Genomic DNA, 21,464 nt, shown 5'->3' on the forward strand with positions numbered 1-21,464 from the left:
TACCTATTTAGGTGAAACTGTTTTTATCTATCTCTCCCAATAAATTTTCCGTGTTTACAACGTATTTGAAAATTTTAAACTTCCGCAAATTGAAATATTATTACACAGTTATGTTTGTTTTCTTTTATCCTAAATGAAGGCTTGAAAATATGTGGTCCACTATGAATAACAGATTGTTTTTCTCATATAAAAATCAGTTCAAAATACCTAGTTGGTTGCTCAACCAACATACTTAAATATAACCAATGCAGTATATTTGGAATATTCGTATTGTTGGTTCTTATAATTAATTATGTTTTCTGGAGTGTTTTCCTATTTTTTTTTTTTGCCAAAGTATTCCTTCCCAGAAATGTATTCTCATATATTTTATGACTAAGTATTAATAGAATAAAGCATACACAATTTGCAGGATATGTGGTTTTCCTACTGAAGGTATTTTTTGATGTCAAAAATATTTCAATGTATGTTGCTTGTTGCGAGTCTGAAGACAAATGAAAGTACATTATTTGACCCAAAACATTTATTGGTCTATTTTTAAATCTCGAATATTAGAAAATACAATTATGCATAGATTAAAAATACACTAAATTATTGTTTTAATACTTCTTCATCATATTTTCTAATTAATTATTTACACAAAGCTAAAATCCAAATAATTACAAGCGATTCCAAAAAATAATTTCTCCGAATGAATGAAATAAAATTTCCAGTCATATCGTAACCAAGTTAAAAAACAAAATTACTCAAGATGTGATTCAGTATTATTTGGAAGTCCCCCCAGCTAAAAAAGCATGATTCTTGGTTTAATAACGTTAAATATTCATAATGAATCATTTTAACCCATAAAAAATACAGTGTTTATTGCAACAAATTATTTAAATAAATAATATTTTCACGGCATCAAATTTTCAATTATGCTGTCAAAACATTTTCATTTTTATTAATTACAAACAATAAGCACTAAAATTTCAACTATATTTATGCTCAAATCAATTGCATTAGTTTGATATATTATCAATAATATTGTGCTTATAACATGTTTTTACGTTGTTGTCTGTAAATATGGGTGTGTCTTAAAAAGTCTTGAGTTTTATTTGGCGAAAAAAAAAATAATTTTTCGAAAAAAAATTGGATTTTTTTTTATTTTGACTTGAACAACATAATATCTTGATAATATTGCAACATAGGTAGATAGTAGAATAAATTTACAAGAGACTTCTTTTGGATTTATTTGGAAAACGGTAAAGAGAAAATATAATTCTTTTGTCGAGATCTACCAGCCCTGAAAATATGTTCACTTATTTAAGACTCACCCTGTATAATTATCATTTATATTCATGTGTAACTCTCAAATAAAAAGAACAAAAATGGGGGGAGGGAGTCTGTTTAGAAAATCAACTTTTTAAAACGTTTAGATATTAAATGTTAAATAACAATATAAAAACCAAATTATACAGGGTGGCGCCTCACATACGCCGCGCCGCGGAGGCTCCAAGGAGAACGACAGTTTATATTGGAATGAAATTTTGTGAGCATATGTAGGTTAATTCAGAGCACTTTTTAAAAATATAGAGAGTTCTACAGGGTGTCCCCAAAAAAGTTACATATCAAAGTTGTGGTTTTTGTAATGGAACAAACCCTATACATATATTAATTGATTTTCGGATTTCTGGGATAAAAATAAAGGTGAGTTTTATAAGAGAAGTATATGACTAAAATGTAAGGTTTTTGACATATTTAACATTTCCTAGAAATAAAGAACAAATTTTAAATTACAATAAAATACGTGGGATTTACATAAAATTATAATGTATGTTGCTTATGTTGCTCTAGTTTTAATTCTGTGATAATTAAAATATGTTTTAAACGTGTATCTTTTTATTACCGTTGAGTATTTTACTAGAAAATCTTTAATTTTTGTTAAATTACCAAAAGGTATATCACACAGCCATCCTAGATTTTTTCAAATAATAAAGATCGACTGACGCAAAATCATAACAATTAAAATATCTAGGAAAATCTTGGTCTGAGGGGTAGGCAACCTTAATAATATTTTGAAGATATATAAATTCCCTATTGAACACCGGAATAATATACTGGGTGTTTCACTTGAAATAAAGGAGTAAAATCCTTAGATTTTAGGTACATTATTATTATTATTACGATTTTAGGCTTCTTTAATAAAACTCATCTTTATTTTTTTCCTAGAATCCGAAAATGAATTAATATAAGGGGTGTTCCATTAGAAAAAACAAAACTTTGATGTGTAACTTTTTTTGGGGACACCCTGTATAATTCTATATATTTTTATAAAATGCTTTCAATTAACCTACATATGCTGCCAAAATTTCATTTCGATATAAACTGTCGTTCTCCTTGGAACTTCTGAGGCGTATGAGAGGCGCCACCCTGTACATTTATTCACAAAATTTAAAAAAAAAGATACAGCCTATCAAAAATTAATATTTAATAAAATTAAACTTTGATGGTGATACTGCATAAAGTTCGAAATTAATAATTATTTTACCTATTAACAGTTTTTAAGCGATATTTATAAAAAGCTTATTTTCAGGAGATTTTTTGTTTAATCATATTTTCGTTCGGATCCTCTTGCACATCGGTTAACCTCATTCTTGATCCGTAATTATTTTTAGTTCCTAAACTTTCCGTCGCCTTGATTTTAAAGACTTGTTTTTTCTATTCTCTAAAAAATAATGAGTCACAGGATTCGTTGGGAAATATCTTGAGAAAATGGCTAGTCTATTTTCTAGTAAAAAACATTTCGTAACGTCATCGATAACATTAACTGCCGCCAACGACCATCCGAACAAACATGTTTTCGAAAAATAAAACCATGAAAATTATTTGGAACTGTTAAAAAAATCTGTGGTGATAAAAATTATGAGTAAACACCGCAATGCGTACTAAATTGATAAGTTAATCAACAACTGAACTGCTTAATTTGTTATACCGGGTGTTTTGTAAAAGTGGACGACCCCAAATTTTTTATTTTTTTAGATAAACAAACGACGTTTGGTATACATATATATCAGGGTAGATTGAGGTATTCAGTTAGTTTGTGTGACTTCCTGTTTCACCGGAAGTGACTACAACTTTTAATTTTTAAATGGTACCCTTGGTACTTGTTTACTTTATTTAATAGAAAATGAAATTCCAAAGGGAATGACATAACATATGTCAACTTTCGGCATTTTTGTTTAAAAAAATAGAATTTCAGATTTCAGTCTAGAGTATATAGGTATAAGACTGTGTTAAAACCACAATTTTTTAACCAACGAGTCTTGAACAAATGGATCTGGTCGTAAAATATTTTTCGTGTCTTTGGCCGGTTAAAAGATGCCTAAACCATATTTTCATTAGCGTAACTAGAAATTTATTCTGGGGTGGGCCTGGGGGGCCTGGGGTTGAGCCCAGGGGAGCCCAGGGTTTAAAATAATTTTTAAAAACATATTTTTTGAATAAAACGTTTACATGAATTTCTCTATCAATAAATTTCATAGACTTGGTTATCAAACCTTGTTCCCGTAGATTACAAATTTTCTAAAAAAATAAAAATTAACACATTTTTTGAACACAACAAAATAATATTAACTAAACAAAACTAGAAAACGTCATTTTTACTGCATCACAAGCAAATAAAAATTAATACGTAAGCAGTACCGAGGGGGGGGGGCACCCCTGTGGTTACACCAATGCATACTTTTAATCATAACTCAATTTTCTCAAATGGAATTTATGGAATCACCCGCATATTATACAGGGTGGTCAGTACTGTATTCCGGAAACTTCGGCAGCATATTCTGCAGATAAAAATAAATAAATAAAGTTCGTATAATGTAAATGTATGTCCTAAAAAGTTTAGTTTCGGAGATACAGGGCGTTAAAGTTTCATTTTTATTTCGATTTTTTCCAAATAATTTCTGAAGCACCGTCAATATTTGGATGAAAATTGGTATCTGGGAGTTTTTTGACATGAAAAATTTGATTTTCATATCAATATGACTCCTACTTATAAAGGTCGCCATCTATATATTTTTTAACTAGTTTGAAGAGTAATAACTTTTTGTTCGTACCTGTATAAAACTACTGAGTAAAAAAATATACAATTTTTGCATAAAAAAGTATCTTGTCCACGAGTAATAGTTCTCGAGATATTTGGAATCGAAATTATCAATACCTGTCATCATTGACATAAGCCTGTTGACAAGATAGTTGTAGAATGAAATCATAAATTTGAAATGTTTTTTGTGCCAAAAGCGTCTCATCATTTCTTCGAAGAAAAATTTATGATTAATTTAAAAAAATAAAAAGTCTTCAAATTTATCATTTTATCGAATAACTATCTACTCAACATGTTTATTTTTTTGTCAATAATGACATGTATTGACTGTTCCCATTCTAAACATCTTGAGAACGGTTGCTCGAAGCGCTTTTTACCAAGAGACATTTTTACGTTAGAAATCACGGAAATGTACATTTTTTCTCTCGACAGTTTTATACAAGTACGAACGAAAAGTTATTACTCTTCAAAACAGTTAAAATACATGTAAGAGGCGCACCCTACAAATAGGAGTCATATTGACATCAACATCAGAGTTCTCTTGTCAAGAAACTCCCAAACACCAATTTTCATTCAAATATTGACGATACTTCAGAAATTATTTGGAAAACTTGACAATTAACAACCCTATATAGATTTTAATGAATGTTTTGGCATAAATAAGTTAAATCCGATCTCAAATACGAATTGGAATAATGTTAACTTAAATAAAACAAATCAATAAATTGCATGTTAAGATCATTTAATGATCAATTTATAGTTCAAAATTCTTAATATATTTATAGATAAGCCTGGTTTTATTACGTTTCCTTATGCGTTATATTAGTGGAATCTTTGTGGATCTTTCTTAAAAATATAACATAAACAAACATGTTTTGCTTACGATTTCTAAATCTATCCGATGCGTGCTGTTACACATTACGCAAACTTGTCTCTGAATTTTTAAACAATTGATTTAGTTACGTAAACAGAGCTTTTTTATTGCTCTTCTTTACGGTTTCGACGTTATAATCACACATCTTTTAACTGCTTCAAACACCACCAACATAAATATTTATACGGTTTTGTTTCTTTCTTTCCAGAAACAGGAACCGATGGACGATACCAGAAACGATTCCGGGGTCACGTCTGAAAGCGACTGCCCATCAGCTTCACCCGAAAGTGACAGAAGTGGTAACCACAGATTCCATACACCACCACCACAGGATGGAGACTGCAGGACCGACGCTAGCCATAACCATTTCACCGGCTCGCAAGTTCCGTTCGGACAATACGCATATTACAATGGTAATTTATCCATGCCATCAACTTCAGGAGGTGGCGATTCATCAATGAGCAACATGGATATTTCGAGTCAAAACGTCGACAATTCTAGTGATAATGATCTAACTGATATTAACAAGCCCAAATTCAATTCACATGGAAAAGTCAAACAGCACAAGTGCAAGCACTGTAAATATGTCGCTATTACCAAACTGGACTATTGGGAACATTCAAAAATCCACATTAAAGGAGATAAAATGTTAAAGTGTCCAAAGTGTCCGTTTGTCACAGAATTTAAACACCACCTAGAGTACCACATTATGAATCATAACGGAACCAAGCCTTACAAATGTGATTCTTGTAACTATACCTGTGTAAATAACTCTATGCTACGATCGCACCAGAAATCGCATTCAAAAGTTTACCAGTACCGTTGTTCTGATTGTGTTTACGAGACCAAATACGTCCATTCGTTAAAGTTGCATTTAAGAAAATACAATCATCAGCCTGCGATAGTACTCAACCCGGACGGTACGCCAAATCCCGAACCAGTTATCGACGTCTACGGTACCAGGCGGGGTCCTAAATCGAAGAGACCCTCAATTCCATCCTCAAGTCCGCCGCTACAACAGGCACCATCTCCCAAAATCGAGCATCAGCATTTATCATCATTACCATTCAATCCGCTTCTGCTGAATCAACCTGGAATGGTACCGTTTCCTTTGCCACTGTTGCCCGCTTTCCCAGCCGCCTTACCCAATCCAGAACTGCTCCAAAATCTCCAGTTCATTAGAGAACATTTCGAGCAGTTGACTAAACAACAAAATCAGATGAAATCTGAAAACGAAGAGGGTGTTCTGGATTTGAGTCAACCACCAAGCAGATCTTCGGAAGTTGAGTGCGAAGATGAGGAATCGATGAGTACCGCGTTTGCTAACGTCGAAGTTGTCGATGATAGTCAACATGATTCTACTATTATCAACGGACCAGAAACGTCTAATAAGGATCAGAACGAAAACAGCGGGCAAAGCGCTGAAACTCAAAGGTATGGATTCCACTGTCATGACTGTAAGATCGGATTTAGCGAGGAGGTAATGTTTCGAATTCACATGGGTTATCACGGTTTCCGCAACCCGTTCACTTGTAATATGTGCGGCGAAGAAAATGGAAATAGTGTTAATTTCTTCCTGCACATTGCTAGACCTTCACATTAGATCAAGTTAAGCCTGTCGAATTTATTTATTTTACATAGTTTAAACCTGTGGATACATTGGGTCCGAATTCATGACATAATCAAATTAGAGAACGTTGAAATAGTGATGGTGAATGATATTCAACATCATTACCTCATTATTCTCTAACCTGAGTGTCATTCTTGAAAATGCATTATTTTTTTCTCTCTTCTCTCAAATAATCATTGAGATTGAGATTCTATTTTTCATCAATAAAATACATTAGGTACAGCAGATAAAATATTCCAGCAGTATATAATTTAGTAACAACTTTTATTTTTGACTTCTATTATGAACTCCCATTGCTAATAGTAAACGGTTATAATCTACACTGTTCGTAAGAATTCCTAAAAACGAATTAGCGAACGAATTCTGAACTAATGTATCTTCAGCCTAATTATACTATCAATGTACAATAGAGTGAATCTATAGTTAAAATTGTTCAAAACTGTAGCATTTAGTTTCACGAGTTCGTGTAAGTTGTCACTCTATCGTACACTGATTTAGTAATATTTAATACTAGTCACATTAATGTGCAATTGATTAATTCTATTAGGCATTAGAATTAAAATGACTGATCGACACTTTTTATACTAAAGAAACATAAAGTTTAATCGCGACAGCTGCAGATTCAAAAGACAAATACTTTAAGACCTAGCTTGTTTCTCAGGCTTAAAAGTATTCCTCAAGATATATAAGACGATATTTAAAAGATATTATTCTTGTGGCGGTAGCTTTTGAACTTGTTGCTGTTCTCTGAAATAGAAGCAAAATTCTGAGCGAGTTTTTGTTGCTTATATAATAGAGCAGACCGTAGTTCTCAGAATTTGTCTGGATGGTCTATGCAGGTTCCTAAGTAAATCCATGGTATGACTTACATATAATATTCATATTTTTAGTGCCTATGTTTGATTTTACTAATCAGCATTTCTTTCTACCTCTTAAATTTGCATTTTGTGAATTTTTAACATTTATCTATCGTATTTATCACAATTTGACTTACTAGATTAATGGACTGATTTTCTTTAGTAATAATAGTCACATTGTTGGAAGCACATATATACAGGATGTGACTAAAACATCGCCACAAATAAAAAGCTTTTATTATTGAGTTATTTAAAAAATATGTGTGCCAAGTTTATTAACATAACGGGTTTTTAAAAAATATATACATGTGTTTCGAAAGATGTTCAAAATGTCCTAAACTTTCATCAAACAATGTAAGTCCATGTACCAACTAATACAACTTGGTACATAGATGTAAAATCAAATTCTGATCAACTTTATTTGATTTTTACGCCCTGTATATAGGTTTCATACTTTTTATTTTCATCAACAATGTTATAGTACAAAAATATTTATTTGATCTCTTCTTTTAAGCCATATTTATATTAAATGTAAAACTGTGAAAAACAGTTATCTGTAAAAGAGATTGCGTGTAAGTTTTAGTTGGTAGACAGTAAGTTTGTGTATAATTGTGATTTGTTAGTATTCGAGTACATACTCTGTTCCTGTTTGTAACAAATATATTTTACAATTTTAATTTCTTATAAATGTACCTAATTTAGATTAAGAATTTTTGTATGTATGATTTGGGTAACATTTATTTAACTGTATTAGATATAGGGTTAGATTTAAGTAAATTTTAGATATTACTAAGGAGTCAACTTTAGTCTTATCAAATTAATTAGTATATTTTAAGAAATGGCTGACCAAATATTTCCAAATGAAATAGGCTCTATATTTATATTACATTTCTTAAAATATATTACAATAGTCACATGAATAATTTGAAGATTAAATAATTTTTATTTAAGGATCTAAATATGGACTATATTATAATTATAGTAATACTATAATGTCCTTATGTATTTATTACATCTCCTTGTAATAAATATGTAAGTATATTATTTTCTATTTATATTTTTGTACTTGCAAGATTTGAGACTGATGTTAGTTTAAATTTTTTGTGTATTTTGTGATTTTGCTGGAGCGACTTAATCAAAATTTGTTATATATACGTTTTGTTTATGTAAGATTGATTAATCGCTATATATAATCTAACAGATTTATAATATAATCCGATTTAAGATATAATTTGTGTTTTATTTAATTACATTCCTCGTATGGTTTATAAATATATGTAGTTATATATATATAAATATAAACTAATACAAAATTATTTTTTAATAAAAAATACAACAAAAGAGTTAATTAGTCTAAATTTTTAAAGAATATGTAAAAAGAGCATATATAAAATAAAAATGAAATTAAAACAGAAATTGAAAAATAACAGTCCTGACACATGTTTGATGCTTACCTTCAAAATTTATACTATTAGGGACTAAAACTATTTCATTTATAATTTTAATAATTACTATATTTTCTTAATACCTATTCAAATTACGTATTCGCATAACTTAGTAAAAAGAACTATTCACTAGCTGGTTTACTAAAGATAAATACATTATTTAAAACCTTTAACGAAAAATAAATATTTATGCTTCTTAAGAATTAAGAAAGATTCATTTTAGGCAGGCTTTCGATAAAATAAAAATAAAAAACAATAAAATAAAAAAATAACTTGATTAAAATCACCACTTTTTGGTATAAAATTGAATAACATTAAATACAGGGTGGCGCCTCTCATACGCCGCAAGGTTCCAAGAAGAACGACAGTTTGTATTGAAATGAAATTTTGTGAGCATATTATTATGTAGGTTAATTCAGAGCACCTTTTAAGAATATAGAAAGTTCTACAGGGTGTCCTCAAAAAAAGTTACATATCAAAGTTTTGTTTTTTGTAACACCCTATATATTAATTGATTTTCGGATTCTAGGAGAAACATAAAGGTGAATTTTATAAGAGAAAATATATGAAAGTATATGACTAAAATGTAAGGTTTTTGACATATCTAATATTTTCTAGAAATAAAGGACAATTTTTAAATTACAATAAAAGCCACCTAAATTGGAATTTGTCCGGTATAACCTAATATGTAGATAAATTAACTATTGTACTTTAAATCAAATTAAAACTTGATCCAAAAAGTTATACAGGGTGAGACAAAATTAATATTGAATATTGGTCACCTTCAAAAGTATGTTACCTACTCTTTTATCTTAAAAGAAACACCCAGTATACTATTCCGATATCCAATTGAGAATTCATGTGCTCTTCAAAATACTATTGACGTTGCCTACCCCTCAAATAAAGATTTTCCTAGATATTTTCATTTACATGATTTGATCTGAGTAGATCTTTATTATTTGATAAAATTTAGGTGGCTGATATGTCTGACGTTACTTCAACATAACTGTCTAATGTCCAACTTTAACAACTAGTTATCATTTTGTGTCAGTTAAAATAAAAAAATTTCTCAGAAATTGGCCGAAAATGCAAACTTATCCTACATCACAGAAAATTGATATGATTCTATTAGTTGGTAAATGCAGTGTGCAGTTATTTCTGAAGTATTTTTCCCAACTAATTTCTGAAGCAACGTCAATATTTGGATGAAAATTGGTGTGGGAGTTTTTTGGCATGAGAAATTTGATTTTTATGTCAATACGACTCCTACTTGTAGAGGGCGCCACCTACAAATTTTTTAACTTATTTGAAGAGTAATAACTTTTCGTACGTACCTGTATAAAACTACTGAGTGAAAAAATCTACTTTGACGAGATATTTTACATAAAAAAGGTCTCTTGGTAAAAATCGCTACGAGTAATGGTTCTCGAAATATTTGGAATAGAATCAATACCTGTCATCATTGACATAAATTAAATATGTTGACTAAATAGTTATTAGACTGAAATCATAAATTTGAAATGTTTTTGTGCCAAAAGTTCAACAGAAACTATTTTATCATCATTTTTTCGAAGAAAAATTTATGAATGAATTAAAAAAATAAAAAGTTTCCAAATTTGTCATTTCAGTCAATTAAACTATCTACTCAACACGCGTTTATTTTTCGTCAATAATGACATGTATTGACTATTTCCATTCTAAATATCGTGAGAACGGTTGATCCTAGCGATTTTTACCAAGAGATATTTTTTACATAAAAAATCACGGAAATGTATATTTTTTCACTCAGTAGTTTTATACAGGTACGGACGAAAAGTTATTGCTCTTCAAAACAATTAAAAAGGTGGCGCCCTCTGTAAGTAGGTGTGTATTGACATCAAAATCAAATTTCTCATGTCAAAAAACTCCCAGACACCAATTTTCATCCAAATATTAACGTTACTTCAGAAATTATTTGGAAAAAATTAAAATAAAAATGAAATTTCTACACCCTGTATCTCCGAAAATAAGCATTTTAGAATATACATTTATACGAACTTTTTTGCTTATTTTTATCTGCAGAATAGGCTGCCAAAGTTTTTGGAATACAGTTAGGACCACCCTGTAGAATACAGTTGTTAGACTAGTGTTGGGAAAATTCGAATTAAATAATTCGACTAATTCGATAGTAAATTAAAACTAACTAATTCCATTATCTTTTTCGATATAATCGAGATAAAAATTAGTAGTATTTTATATTATATCTGTGGTAACCGAATTGCAAATGAACATAAAACATAACCTCTTATGGACGAATATTAGTAATTATTAGTAGTATTCTTTCGTTCTGAACGAACTGAAAATTTTCACTTAAAATGATTTATAAAGGGAATCGACAAAGAAAGGAAGATCCTATTTAAAAAAATTCAGAAATCATTGTTATTTCCTATACCACGTAGGAATAAATCAGTTTAAGTGAAAATTTTCATTTCGTTCAGAACGAAAGAATACTACTATTATTTGGTTCTTTTCCATTTCACCCAAATTTCACCGAACACCTGCCGAACACTAAAATTAATTTTCTTCTTTTATCTAAATAATTATTAATTGCCACTGATAAAATAAAAAGAAATACGAACCGCACGTAAACAAGGACATACTTATATCTAGGGAATGCAATCCCGCACCAAAATCTCAATCCCGCAAACCCGCGGGATTAAAGCAATGAATCCCGCGGATCCGCAAAATTTAAAATTCTTGTTTTATTGTAATCAAAGGTGTGATTATTATTTTTTTCGTGAGTAACAAGTGCTGTAATGTTTTTTTTGTCATATTTATGACTCTTTAGACGATTTTCCAGATATTGGCCTGTCTGACCTATATATACAGCGTCACAATTATTACAAGGAATTTGGTACACTATGTTGCCCTTTTTGTTTTTAGAAGTCTTTGATTTTAATTTTGTGTAACATTCCGATAATAAATTAAAGCCTTTGTGACACACTTCAATATTATCTGTTTTAAATAGACCTTTTAGTTGATGGGATTCTATTAATTAATAATTTTAACTAATTAATAATTTTTTGGCATATGCAGAATGTACAAAGCTTTTTGTACCACTTAGGACCATACGTATGACTAAAAATGCATATTTTTCGAAAAAAAGTCAATTTTCCTTAAAACAAAAAAAAATAAAAACCGATCAAATTTTTTTTCTAATTTCAATACAGATTAGTCGTACTTGGTAAAAATTTCGATTTTTTAAAACTCGTAAATTTGCGGTAAAAAAGATTCTTGACCAAATTTTCACTCTCTTATAAAACACCCTGTATACGAGAATTCGCTAAATACATTTTCGAAAACCACATAGCATCTTAATCACAATAGATGCATCTAAAACCTGTCCAAACCGCATCCCGAAATCTTTTTTAGTTCAAGAGATATTCAACTTAAAATTTACCCTAAAATTTTGCTTGTCCTGATAATTATGTCCGGCAGTATATTTGACGAAATTGTCCACCAGTAACGGGTCCCCCGGGTTCCGAGCGTCGACTCATCGGCCCGGACCGAAGGGGTTCGAGCTTGATCGAGATCGATTCGATTACCCAGTAGTAATGTGTCAATCCCGCGGATCCCACACGATAAATCCCGCAACTTCGATCCCGCGGAATCTCAGAGGGATTGGGGGATCCAGCATTTGCGGGATTGCATTCCCTACTTATATCGTTTTAGAAGAAGCTTTTATTTTAGAGAGGAGGTTTTCAATAGGAATTGAAATGTTTATAAAAGGCCATAACAACAATCATAAACTCGGCACTTTTAAATTTAAAAGTATAAATTATGGTTTAATTTATTAAACGGCTTCGGCACAGTTAATAGAATACATTGAATAAAGAATATTTTTTTTTATTCTTTATTCAATGATAGAATATAGGTATGGCAATGGTTCAGAATTTCTGCGAATTGTTTAAAATAGCCCCTAGCCGAGCACTAGCTGGAACAAATTTATTTTTAGGTTAAATTTATAATTCTACTAAATAATTCGAATTATTAATTCGATGGTGAAATATGAATTATTACTAATTATTCGATGGTGAAAATAATTCGATTATTCCCATCACTAAGTTAGACAGAAGAAAACAGGAAAAAACAGCCATCCGACGACCGGTTTTGGGATTTCATCATCAACAGGCTGTTGTTAGCAACAGACTTTGCTGGATCCTTGGATTTGACAAACAAAATGTAGTAATAGCATTGGAGTACCAAGAACACTACTACAATGACGAGGACTAGATGCCCTCGCCATCTAGCGGCAACATCGTATAAATCGGACCACTAAATTGAAAAAAAAACAATTAAATAATTTGGATTAAAAAGTAACAGTAGGCATATTTCTCATTCTACAACAGTAGGCATCTACAAACAGAATCGCCAGTATCTGAAACCGCATCATTTTATTCAGCTTCTTTTAACGAGCACATAATATAATTTGCATTTCTTGAAATTCACGTATGCAACTTAACTGCTGTTTTAAGTCTCTAATAAAAAGTACCACGTTTATACCAGTTAAATTAATGTTATGTACTCTTTATTGATTAGAACTAATAACCTGTTTTTCCACTCTTGTATACAGCAACTAGCATTTTTACTAATATCGTATGATCGAGATAAAATATAATTAAACGAGCTTTGGAACAGATAGTAAGAAAATACATTTGCGAAAAGCTGCGAAGGTTTGTGGTGAAATGATGTTGAATAAAAAGCTGTACTGAACTATTATAGTACTAGTACTCTACTATTAATTTATAATGGACACACGGCACAAAATAGATTTTACCACCGCAAAAATTATGATGAAAAACCGATAGCCTCTTAGAAAAAATAAAAGTGGCTTTTTTAATTCAATCTAATATAAATAAATGTATTGCTTAGGCATTTGTAGACTTTAGCAATGTATGCCTATCGTTTCTTTGATTTTAATATCAAAATTAGCAGATTTGATTTAATATTTTAATGCAAATTCGCATAATTTAAAATTGGGGGGGGGGGTTCGGACATATTGAAACTGATTTAATTTTTGGCGAATATTCGCTGCGAATTGTGTTTTTAGGTTATATAAATTTACTAGCGTGTACCAGCGACTTCGTTCGCGTCGAATTAATCATTTGTAGTGGTGATGATAAAGCAAAGCAAGAATTTCCATTAACATACAAACTGGATAAAATTTTCTCACATTTATGTTAGCATGAGAAAAAACAATATGTCGATATTATTATATAACTTATGATATAGATAGATATAGATAACGTATTATTTGAGGGGTAGTTTCATCTCGTTGGAATTTGACTTTCGAAAAATCCGTTTGCCAAAAATAAGCTTTTTACGTCAAGTAGTTTAAGCAGAATCGTGGTTAATCAATTACCCAACTTTTTAGAACACCCTGTATGAGTTTTTAAAAAATTTCAGAATATGTACAAAAAAACAAATAAATTATGCTTGTCCAAAGCGTTTTCCCGAAAGACTAACCGTTTTTTAAATAACAAATATTGTAATATTTGAGGAGCGTTTTTACCCTCTTGGAATTTGAGATTCGAGAAACCCCTCCTTATCGAACCTCTACACCCCACAGTCAATCCGTTTGCCAGAAATCAGCTTTAAATGTCAAGCAGTTTAAGCAGAATCGTGATTACTCAGTAGTCATATTTTATGAAACACCCTGTATAAATTTATAAAAAATCTTAAAATATGTAAAACAGCAAAATAAAATATACGTGTTTCAGCGTTTTTTCGGAAACTTGACCGTTTTTTAAATAAAAAATATTGTAATATTTGAGGGGTGGTTTCACTCTGTTGGAACTGGAATTTCGAAAAATCCCTTCTTATCGAACCTCTACACCCTAGAATCAACCTGTATGCCAAAATTGAGCATCTTACGTTGAATGGTTTGAGCAGGATCGTGATTAATCAGCATGTCTGATTAATCCATGGTCATATGATGTCACCATGCAATGATTTTATATATTAGTATAGATTATATGTTATTTATTTCTTGTCATGGTTATAATAATAATAAAAGATTTCTTTAAGATGCAAGAAACTAAAAAGGTATGAAAAAATCGTACATAATCATTATTAGGTACTTATTTTTTTACAATCTATTTTTTTTTAATTTGTAATACGATATTAAATGTTTTGACTGTAAACTGCTAATGGGTATTGGTAAATTTTCAAAACCATCTAGAAATAGCCACGAAAAGTATAATTTTTACTGTCCTAATAAAACAATATGTATACTATTGTATATGTATACTGTGTCGTCAGCGAGAAATGGCAGTAAGTAAGTAATGTATACTATTTTTTTTTTAATTTTGATGTTCTCTAACGGACAAACGAAGCACTTTTGTAAAGTGGTAAATTATGTCCATTGAACTTATTTTCACTCAAAAAATAAGTAGTAGTTTACTATGTCCACGAAATATTGGGACCCCTGTATAATGTAAAAGCCGAACTAAACTATAGGAGTTACAAAGTTCAACTAATTTGCTTTCACGCCACTTGTCATTCTTGTCAAAACATTTGACAGATAGCAGGTAGCGCCACTCTCGAGCCTTAACTGAACTATGCATCATTATGGTCAAGTTAGACAACCTTTCAAACACTCTTCTATTTTAGTTTCTCTATGAGTAGCCCATTGTACAGGCTGACATGTGCTAAATCAGACCGTGCTTGAATTCGGCCTGCGCGTACAACAGTTTTTATTTTAATGTAATGAACTATAAGGGTGTTTCAAAAAACACGTGTCATCTCTCTTAGAGAGATTGCTGACGTAAAAATAAAATATATTTTTCATATCAACATATAGGTCCGATTCTGTTTTGTTTAGTAGTTATAGAGGGTTCTTCATCCATAGGGAGTCATCATCTTTCTTCCATTTATTATAATTTTCTTCTCAGTGCTATATTTGCGATTCGAATGAAATTTTGAGGGTCAAAGTTACTATATGTACGACATATTTTAATACTAAAAAGTGTCGACATATCCACCAGAGTCTTGCATATGAGTTATCACTGGAATATTTTTGTAAAAAAATGTACGCCACTGGCTTTTTTCTGTTGTAAGCAAAATTGTGTAGGCCCTTTAATGCCGATTGAAAGTTGTCTCTTGCTATCTTGTCGATTTCTGTCTCCTTCACCAAAAACCTAATTTTAAAATGCTTTAACATCCTGTAACTCTAAAACTATGTTTTTTATTTAATCCAAGTCAAATAGTAACCTTTCCTAATCAGAAAATCTCAAAAAAAGGTTCTTATAAACCTAGGTGCCGAAATGCATATTTGTAAAGTTGCATGCAGGATGTTCAAACTTTTTAAAAATAGGTTTTTTGTAATTATCTTCAATACCATTATTATTTTTTTAATTTGCTTTAGGTAGCACTTAGAACATCAGTGATTTTAAATTTTAATAAAATTTAATAATAAATTAGGCTAAATAAATAACTTATTAATTCAATTACTATTTTTATTTCATTAATTCTGATTAATAGAATTGCGTTAATCTCATCAAAGAGATCGAAATCGACAAAATATCAAGTTACAACCTTTAATCGACATTAAACGGCCTACATTGATTGACTGATATTGAATTGATTATTATTGATAATATGCACGACCTTGGTGAATATGTGAACACTTTTTAGCATTAAATTATATCGCATTTATAGTAGCCTCAAATTAGAAGTATCATTCAAATCGGTAAAAGCACTTAGATGAAAATTATAATAAATCGAAAAAAAAAATTAGCCCCCTGTAGCTGTGAAACAAAGCAGAATCGGTCCTATGTTAACATGACAAATAAATATTACTTTTACGTGAGGAATCTCCCCACTAGAGATGGCACATATTTTTTGAAACAACCTATATAAAATCATACCATGTTTAAGGAAAATAAAAAATTAGGATTATTGCGACAAGAATAAAAAAATCGGCAACTTATAAACACTTCATATACAGTAGAAAAACTAAAGGATATTGATTTGGAAGCGACTAGGGAAGCAGTTGTTGAATATTAATAATAAAAGAAGTTTTTTCAGAAAACAAAATAGAACAATATCTCAAAAAACATTAATTTAGCGTAAAACTACACAGTTAAAAGTGCGCAAACTGGCCTACTTGCCTACAACTGTGTAGGCAAGTAGGACTGCCGCTTGTGTTAAAGAACTGAGCGTCTGTGAGGCTCTTCTCAATCTATCCACCTTGCAGCAGCATTTTGTAGTAGTACTACGCGCATAGTTTCTGATACTAATGTACCAATCGTAGTAATTGATGTGTTTACACTCATACATACATACAGTGTAGTAGTGCGTTCAGTGTTTTTCGTAGACTTCTCATATACACAGGCTTTTTTGCCGAAGGGAACTTGATTTTCTGTTATATTTTACTCGTGTGTTTTGAGTGTAGATTTTTATTGTGAAAATGGGAGTCAATAATACCGAAAGGTCATCGTTTCACATGCAGAACAGGAAGTCCATGGACAGGCATCGGCGAAAGCAGAGCAACCCTATGCCCAGTTTAGCCCCAGATACGCTATTGAATGATACCAATACTGTTGTAGTAAGTACCACCGGTTGTTATCTAGAAATTATATTACTATATACAGGGTGGCGCACCTCATTCGCATCGGTTGATTGTACGAACACGGAAAGATGTAGAAACAAAATATTTTAGGAGTACATGTGGGGAGGCAATGTGCACAATTTAAAATTATTTTGAAATATACAGGGTGTTTAAGAACTAAGATCCATACCAAAGTTATATTTTTTCTTATGGAACACACACGGTATTTTATTTCATTTTTGGATTCCTGATCCCAAAAAAAGGCATTTATTATAAGTGTTAAATATGTTTAAAATCTTTGGTTTTTGAGATATTTAAATATATTTAAATTTGCATGCTTCTATAGAATAGATTATTGACACCCTATACATTTCTTTTTAGAATTAATTCTTGTGTTGAATTTAAAGGTGGAGAAATAAACTTTACTGGAAAATGTTATTGCTTCGTTAAATTTATACAGGGGTATCAAAAATTGCTGATCTATTTTAAGGATTTATTTTACATAATAACTTCGTTATTTCAAATACCATACCCTATATTTTTTATAATACATCATAAAATAATATCATCATGAATAATATCATTTATAATAATCATAAATATTTTACATAAAAACTTCGTTATTTCAAATACAATACCCTGTATTTTTTATAAAAAATCGAAGCAGATTCAAATGCTCTTTCAAACTTTTTTTTTTTAGCGAGGTGGAAAGATCTTTTATAGACGAAGTGTGGGACTCTTCCGATTGGACCTACCCACTAAAAAACCACCCCGTGTCTAACACCACTCATGCTGGAAACCGCTCTCGCATTACTTCAGCATGAGGGCAGCCCTCGCTTATTTGCGTTGCTCTTCCTTTTTCTTCAGTATTTTCTTAACCGTGGCATGTGTCGCGGTCCATAGTTTTTTACCGCCAACCAGTCCAGCATAATGCTCTCCACAGTGAATACTTGTGCAGTCTGCACCTCAAAATATTTCCTCTCATTAACCCAGCGTGGGCAGTTGAACAGAGTATGCTCAACATCCTCCTCCATTGTGCAATATGAGCATCTCTCAGTTTGTGATCGAGCACGTTTATAGAGGTATTTGTTAAAGCATCCATGACCGGAGAGGGCCTGGGTCATAAAATAGTCAACTCCCATTCCAGCTGCCATGCATTTAGTAAGTTTTCTCGTGCCTCCTGTTTATGAAGGCCCATATATGTTTCATGTCTTTCTCGTAGCATTAGGTGTATCGGGGAAATACCTGCCATAACCAAGGCTGCATCTCCCGAGATAGTCCTATACGCGCAACATGTCCTGATTGCTGCAACCCGTTGCAATCGGGCAAGCTTTATTTTATTTTGGGCTTTTGATATTGCTTGCATCCATACAGGAGCGGCATAAAGTAGTTGTGAATGGACTACCCCAAGCATGACTCTTCTTTTTGAAGCTCTTGGGCCCCCAACATTTGGTAGTAAACGTGATAGTGCTCTTAAAGATTTCTCAGCTTTCAGAATGGTCATGCCTATGTGCTCTTTAAAGGTGAGTTTTTTGTCCAGCCACACTTCCAGGTATTTGATTGTATCTTTCGGCTTTACTCTAGTACCCTCTACTTCGAAAACTACGGGAGAAATATTTCTCTTTGTGGAAATTACCACAGCTTCTGTTTTCTCCGGTGCTAATTTTAATTTATTACGCATCATCCAGGCAGAAACTTTAATAAGGGCAATGTTTGCTTTACTCATCAACAGATGTTCATTGTCAGCAACAACAACTAGGGCCACGTCATCAGCAAATCCAATTAACATCACGCCGCTAGGTAGATCTATGTTTAGCAGGCTGTCATACAATATATTCCACAGTGTTGGCCCCAACACTGAGCCTTGGGGTACGCCACTAGTGACACTAATAATTTTTGCGGTCCCTTCAGCTTCCATAATTATTCGTCTGTCTGTTAAGTATGACGCAATAATCTCAATCAGTTCCTATTTATTTCCCTTTCGACAAGTCTATTTAGAATTAATTGTCTAGATGCGCTATTAAAGGCATTTCTAACGTCCAACGTGATGACTCCACAAAGCTTTCGGTTTTGTGGGGCATAATCTGCTGCTTCTTTGGCAATTTTCATTACCTGCATAATAGCGTCTACGGTTTGCCTTCCCTTTCTGAAGCCAAATTGATTTATGGACAGGCCACCCGTCCTGTCAAGCTCATGGTTTAGTTTTGCAAGTATCATCTGTTCATAGAGTTTTCCTTCCACATCCAGAAGGCATATTGGTCTATATGCTGAAGGGTTTCCTACTTCTTTATTAGGTTTCTTGATGAGAATTAGCTTTGCAATCTTCCATTCAAATGGAAATATTTTCCTTTCCGCTAAACGGTTGTAAATAGTCAACAGATAATCGGGCTTCGCTTTCGTTATTTCTTTTAGTACTTCTCCTGGGATACAACCTGGACCAGGAGATTTATTATTTTTTAGACGCTCAGAAGACATATATAACTCTTCTAACGTAAAAGTAATTTTATCACAGTTAGTATTAAAGCTAGTATCACAGTTAAGTATCACATTAGGATCAATTGGAAACAGGCTTGAGGCCACTTCCACCACCTGGTGCATAGTAAGGTTGGGCCTGGCCTGAAAACCATTCATCCACTTCATTACTATTCTATATCCGTCTCCGAAAATATCACAGTCTAAGTTATCACACAATCTGTTCCAATGCTTTTTCTTAGCTTTCTTAATAGCATCTCTAAGATTTTTTTTGCTTTTTTTGTAATCCTCCCAAATCTTATTTATTTCGCTCTTTCAAACTATATTGTTTCCTATACCTATCTAGCTCAGATTTTGAATAAAGAGCACATTTTCAATAAAATGGCAACCAAGGCGGCTAGTGTTGTCATGGCAAGTTTCTAGTGACAGTTAGTAGCTATTTTCAAAATCGAAATTAGTTTATGGACTTATTTAAATATACAGGGTTGTTCACCACATACGACACGGAGTATTGTAGCTAAACGAATAGATTTTTACAAATTGTAAGTTTTGGGTTCGTTGAAGGACTATTAGAGCTACAATTTAAAAATATTTTTACATGATACAGAGTGTCCCAAATAAATAAAAAATATCAAAGTTGTATTTTTTTAAATGGAACACCCTGTATATTATTACATTTTTAGTTTCTATGATTAAAATAAAGGTAAATTTGATTAAGGTTTATCACCCTTAAACCTTACCGTTTTATAAATATTTTCAATTTTGTGAAATTGCAGTAAAAATTTTAAGGCTTCATTTCTCCAAGGGTATCAAAGTTTTTAATACTAGATATTTACTGAAGTTTAATTATTGATCAGTTATTGTGTTGCAATAATAAAAATAATACTACCTCATACAGAGTGTCTAAAAATTTATTTTAAATAATTTCCAGCTTTAAATGGCAATAACTTGTTTAATTTAAATAGAACACCCTGTATGTTTTAGGAGAATCAGATGCACAATTTAATTGTTCATCAAATTGTATTATGCCATTTTTACCTATCCCTTCAGGTTTTCGTAGAAAATGCATTTTCTTATAATTTAGACCTCATTTATCAAAATACCCATGGAATATTGTTATTTTAGATTGTTTTTAAAGCAACAAATGTACAGGTGCTAAAAACGATAATATTATACCAGTATTGGTATACAAAAATAAAACTATTTATATCTTTATAAAAGAGAAACATTAATTAAATATACCGCCATTATTTCCGCTAAAATATTAATTAATTACATATTTAATTGTATTAGTTAATAAATTATTCTAAATAAATGTGGATTTGGAATCAGAAATCAATATAATAATAAGTTATGAAAATGAACGCCTCTGTTGTTATAAATAAGCATCCGTCAAAAAATGAAATAACATTTTTAAGGTGTTACTTTTTACCAGGCTGTCTAATGCACATACAAAATTAAGGTTTTTAGTATTTGGAGCAATTATTATTAATCAACGCAAACAGTCAATTAATG

The 21,464-nt window shown here is 31.3% G+C and overlaps 1 protein-coding gene across 1 annotated transcript in view; it reads left to right on the forward strand.

Moving 5' to 3' along the window:
• Positions 1 to 21,464, forward strand: part of LOC115889584 (protein hunchback-like) — a 38,382-nt gene that overhangs the window by 1,871 nt on the left and 15,047 nt on the right. The window contains exons 2-3 of the mRNA XM_030909636.1: positions 5,164 to 6,555; positions 17,322 to 17,474. Coding sequence (XP_030765496.1) covers positions 5,164 to 6,555; positions 17,322 to 17,474 — 1,545 coding nt within the window. The remainder of the gene's footprint in view (positions 1 to 5,163; positions 6,556 to 17,321; positions 17,475 to 21,464) is intronic.

Source organism: Sitophilus oryzae, unplaced genomic scaffold (assembly GCF_002938485.1).
Source record: "Sitophilus oryzae breed Bouriz unplaced genomic scaffold, Soryzae_2.0 scaffold_815_pilon_pilon, whole genome shotgun sequence".
Taxonomy (NCBI): Eukaryota; Metazoa; Arthropoda; class Insecta; order Coleoptera; family Curculionidae; genus Sitophilus; species Sitophilus oryzae.